The 5,115-nt window shown below is 30.4% G+C and overlaps 2 protein-coding genes across 2 annotated transcripts in view; one reads left to right on the top strand and one right to left on the bottom strand.

The window, feature by feature from the left end:
* The window catches only part of LOC115235898 (kinesin-like protein KIF23), a 4,336-nt gene extending 541 nt beyond the window's left edge, over window positions 1-3,795 (top strand). Inside the window, exons 3-16 of the mRNA XM_029807984.1 lie at window positions 1-424; window positions 514-684; window positions 761-959; window positions 1,038-1,176; window positions 1,250-1,449; window positions 1,523-1,627; window positions 1,716-1,801; window positions 1,899-2,029; window positions 2,126-2,229; window positions 2,299-2,403; window positions 2,494-2,640; window positions 2,730-2,882; window positions 2,988-3,224; window positions 3,316-3,795. Of these exons, the coding sequence (XP_029663844.1) occupies window positions 1-424; window positions 514-684; window positions 761-959; window positions 1,038-1,176; window positions 1,250-1,449; window positions 1,523-1,627; window positions 1,716-1,801; window positions 1,899-2,029; window positions 2,126-2,229; window positions 2,299-2,403; window positions 2,494-2,640; window positions 2,730-2,882; window positions 2,988-3,224; window positions 3,316-3,486 (2,372 nt within the window). The 3' untranslated portion in view covers window positions 3,487-3,795. The remainder of the gene's footprint in view (window positions 425-513; window positions 685-760; window positions 960-1,037; window positions 1,177-1,249; window positions 1,450-1,522; window positions 1,628-1,715; window positions 1,802-1,898; window positions 2,030-2,125; window positions 2,230-2,298; window positions 2,404-2,493; window positions 2,641-2,729; window positions 2,883-2,987; window positions 3,225-3,315) is intronic.
* LOC115235897 (protein KIAA0556-like) overlaps window positions 3,660-5,115 on the bottom strand; it is a 6,434-nt gene continuing 4,978 nt past the window's right edge. Inside the window, exons 10-14 of the mRNA XM_029807983.1 lie at window positions 4,918-5,079; window positions 4,528-4,667; window positions 4,356-4,457; window positions 4,172-4,281; window positions 3,660-4,073 (exon numbers count right to left, since the gene is read on the bottom strand). Coding sequence (XP_029663843.1) covers window positions 3,962-4,073; window positions 4,172-4,281; window positions 4,356-4,457; window positions 4,528-4,667; window positions 4,918-5,079 — 626 coding nt within the window. The 3' untranslated portion in view covers window positions 3,660-3,961. The remainder of the gene's footprint in view (window positions 4,074-4,171; window positions 4,282-4,355; window positions 4,458-4,527; window positions 4,668-4,917; window positions 5,080-5,115) is intronic.

Here is a 5,115-nt window from a genome sequence, read left to right on the forward strand (position 1 = left end):
CGACGCTAGTCGTAACACCGCCAGAATCAGCAGTCAACTTTCGTACTATAACTAATAAAGAGATACAAACGACGTTCAGTCATATATTTACACCCGACGCAACACAAAGGGAGGTATTTAAAACAATTGCTCTTCCTCTTGTTGAAAATCTTATTCATGGAAGAAACGGTCTGCTGTTTGCTTATGGTGTTACTGGCAGTGGAAAGACATATACAATGACTGGGGAATCACAAGATGTTGGCATCATGCCTCGCTGCCTGGATGTCATTTTCAATACCATTACAAATTATCAAACAAAAAAGTTTGTTTTTAAACCAGATAAATTGAATGGTTTTGATGTGCAAAGCGAGGCTGATGCTATGTTAGACAGGCAACATGAACTTCACGCGGGTATATCGCAAAGAACTGGAAGACCTGGCAAAAAGTAAGTTTCTATATTTAATATATAGAAATTAATATACATTGTTATGTTCAATAGGATTGTATAACAATATATTGTATAATTTATGACAGTCGTAAAGTGGACAGCGATGGAGATAGTAACCCAACAGTAGCACATGAACGTAATGAATCACAAACTGTGATGATTGAACCAGATAATGCATATGCTATATTTATAACATATGTTGAAATATATAATAACAGTGTATATGATCTGTTAGATGAAGATGATATTAGATCCAAGTAAGTATATTGTGAAAGAAACAGAATTGACAGGTTTGATACATATATTTAAAGCAAATCTTTTTAATTAACATAGGACACTACAGAGTAAAATTGTCAGAGAAGACGGTAACAAAAATATGTATGTACATGCTGTCATAGAGATTGAGGTGAAAAGCGCAGAGGAAGCTTTTGAGCTGTTCCAACGTGGACAACGGAAAAGACGCGTTGCTCATACAGCATTGAATGCAGAATCGAGTAGATCCCATAGTGTTTTTACTATTCGACTTGTACAGGTATTATACTAATTTTTTACTTACAGCATCAGAATTATTTTAATCTACAAGTGTTTATAATGGTCTCTGTTATTTTAGACACCTTTAGATTGTGAAGGTGAACATGTAATGCTAGATAAACGAGTCGTGTGTGTGAGTCAATTATCTTTAGTAGATTTAGCAGGTAGTGAACGCACGAATCGAACTAAAAATACTGGTCAACGTTTACGAGAAGCAGGTAGGACATTCGCGTTTGTCATATTTATGAAATTTATGAAAGCATTTAAATGATAAATGTACATAATATTTAGGGAATATTAATAACTCGCTGATGACTTTGCGCTCGTGTCTGGAAATTTTAAGAGAAAATCAAAACCAAGGTACAAACAAGATGGTACCTTATCGGGATTCCAAGCTTACCCATTTATTTAAAAATTATTTTGATGGTGAAGGACAGGTCAGAATGATAGTCTGTGTAAATCCGAGAGCAGATGACTATGATGAGACAATTGTATGTAGTAAATAATTGAATCTATCTAATAAAAAATGTAATTACCATTAATTTCTTAAAAATGTATATTTAGCAAGTCATGAAGTTCGCGGAAATGACTCAAGAAGTGCAAACCGCGCGGTCAAATCCTGTAAAATTGGATCTTGGTTTTACCCCTGGAAGGAGACAAGCAAATAAAGTAATATCAAAATCTGTAGTAGTGGATATCTGTATAGCTAGAATCAGGCTTTATCATTCAGAAATAACATGAATTTTTTTCCTTTCAGATATTCAAAGAAGCAAGAAGTAAATTAGAGAAAGAGGGACGACCAGAAGCTGCTGATTTAGACATTGACTTAGGCTTAGTGTACAGGTATTGCAATTTAGCTCTAATTTAAGGAAATTTCTCTTAATTTTATAAATTATTATATAATGTTGAATAATTAATTACATGTTTAACTACATTTTAGTTTGAGTGGACCATTTCCTCACTTGGAAACCTTTAATTCAGACAATGATCAAATAATACATTCCCTAATACAATTCCTAGAACAACGTATCGAGAGGCGCAATATGCTGCGTGTAGATTTACAAAAGAAACGTGAGACGCTTTCTCGTTCAGTTTTAGTAAACTAAATGGCGCAACTAATATTGCAATCTAAGGTGTGCTCTAATAAAATATTTATTTTGTTTATAGAAGAGGATTTCAGAAAAAAAATTGTAATAACAGAGCAAGAAAACGTAAATTTGAAAATCGAAGTTGCTTCATTGAAAGCTGCAAATACACAGCAAAAGAGAAAGGTATACATATTTTTAATAACATTATTATGAACAAAATTAGAATATACTAATTGTATTTTAAATTTTTAGATATCTGCATTTGAAGGACACCTCTGCAAAACGGAAACGCAAATTGATACTCTTCTGTGTAAATTAAACTCTGCTAATGAGACAATACGCAGTTTGCAGCAAGAAGTAGGTTTAATATTATATTTGCGTATGTGTGTGTATGTGTCTCTCTCTCTTTTATTACAATTATTTAAATAACACGTTCTTTGTATATAGATAAGAGATAGAGACTTAACATTAAATCAACGTTTGATAGACAAACAAAGAGTAAAGCAGAGATATAATACAAAGATGCAAGCCGAGACAGATAAAATGAATAGAGAATTAGAAATTAAATTGCGTCAACAGCGTGAACATCTTCAGGTAATTACTTTGGTCTTATATTTAATTTTTTTTCTTTTTTAACTTTATAACATTTTACAATGTGTTTAATGTATTCTATAATTATTTAGAATCAAATGAAAGAAAAGGAAGACAAATTGCGATTGGTGAAACAAATTTTAGTTGACGACAATTCTATAATTCCATCAAAAGAACAAGTTCCAGGATCAACAACAAAAGTAATCAGTCCAGATAGAGAAAACCACGGGAGAATATCACGGAAGGTTACTTCTTATTTCATTTTCTGTTTAAATATCTTTTAATAAACTCAAGTTGTGTATAATATATAAATTAAAGAAAATTTAAAAATAAATTTTTTTTATACACAGGATAGAATACCCGTTTCAAATCCGAGATACAGACGATCGCAAAGTGCTGATCGATGGATCGATCATAGACCTCAGACTCTTGTGCCGATCGGGACTGTATTGCAACCATTGATGCAAAGAAGACGAAGTGTAACGCGACTTACTTCCCCAAAAGAGATTACAGATGGTGCATCTAGATATTGTCTTATCGCACAAGAGCATGATACAGACGGAGAACTTGAAACAAAATTATTTAAGGTTGAAATGATGAAATTTTCTTCTATAAAAGATTATGCATTTTTATGATTAATATGGAAATTTTATAATTTTTTCCCAAATTTTCAAACAGGGCGATATAGTACCAACAAGTGGTGGTGGAGCACAGGTAATATTTAATGATATGGAATGTCTAAAACAATCATCACCGAAAGCAAGAAAACGTGCTGGACGAGAAGAAAATGTAGACCAAACAGATATCACACAGGTGGAAACAAAAAGACCACGGGTATTATCTTCATAATTAAACATATAAAAAATTATTTATATGCACAGGGAAATTCTCTGATATTAATAATTATTGTAACTTGTATAAAAAAAATTGATATGACAAAATATGTGTGATATATTTATAATTATACATATTCTTATGACATTCTTATGATATTCTTAAGATTTAATCAGTAACATATATAATTTTTATTAGAATTTTTATTAATTTTTATGTTTTTACAAGTTCCAAGACAAGAATTTATAAATGATATTCATATAATTATTGTTGCGCAAAAATATACCATAATTTATGGATATTATATATTGATGTGTATATATGCTACATTGTAATTATTAATTATTTAAACAAGATATTTCATTATAAAAATGAAAACGATTTTTAATATAGATATAAAAATACACATACAGTTTAAATATATTTTGTAAATATTATATACCAACACAAGTATATGTATACAAATATGCATACAAATATGTATGTAGTGTTACGATTCTTTAAATTGTAAAGATGTGTGTGGACGAAGAGATGGATCTGGTAGTGTATTAGCACCTAAGGTATTTCTTCGTAAATTTAAAAGGCGATCCTCTTGTTCCGAGCTATAATAATAATATATGTAATTACAATCCGATTTCCGCATAATTTTTTTTCTTTATATTTCCTTTTTTTCCTCACTTATTTTACTGATATGACTTACCAGTTCACCAGATTTTCATTATTACTGCTTTCTTTCATAAACGTTACCAGTCCATATGAATTATGTTTATCTAAAGTTCCATTGTAAACTAACAGATCATCTACCAATATCTGCATAATAAATGTTTCTGCATAAATGGCAAATTGGGGACATCGATAAACATAAGACAATTTATTTTTCTTACTGCAAATTCTTTAACTCTCCTTTGCGGCGTTTTTCCATAATTCCATATTTTAATCGTTGATACCATAACAGGGTGATAAAATATTATATACACACGATTGGTCTGAAAAACATACAAAGCATGAAGAAAATTAAATAGTAAACCTTATATAGTATGATATATTTTCGCTTACTTGTCCAGGAAGTATAGGTGCTAACCAAGCATGACGTCCGTCTTTAGTATTATTTATTCCGTCGATAAGTTTGTTCGGTGTACGAATGTCATTATTTATGCCCTCTATTATATTAACGCTTTCAGGAAATGCGGCTATATCTATTTTAAAAAAACGAATTAGCAGTAAATATTGATGAGAAAATTATCTACATATGTAAATAATATTCTTTTTTAAAAAGATATATAAAAAATATATATGTATGTATGTGTGTGTGTGTGTCTGGTAAAATTAAAAGGATACAAATAAATTAAAAATGTGAATTGAAGGAAGAGAGTATTTTCTTCACAGAGAATATTATATAAAACTATAAATATGTAATTCAATTGCAAATATGAATTGTAAACATACTATCTGCAGTTAACTTGACTTCATTTCCATAATTGTCATATATTTGTATTCCATTCAGGCCAACGTAGTAAGAGTCTCCCCATGTGGAGAAGATTATTATTTGATAAACGAATCCCTGCGGCATTGACGGTGCTTCATAGTTTGAATCCAAAGACGCAAGTTCTAAAATAATTATATATATATATTTTTTTATGTATA

This window comes from Formica exsecta, unplaced genomic scaffold (genome assembly GCF_003651465.1).
Source record: "Formica exsecta isolate Colony F162 unplaced genomic scaffold, ASM365146v1 scaffold237, whole genome shotgun sequence".
In the NCBI taxonomy this organism is placed as follows: Eukaryota; Metazoa; Arthropoda; class Insecta; order Hymenoptera; family Formicidae; genus Formica; species Formica exsecta.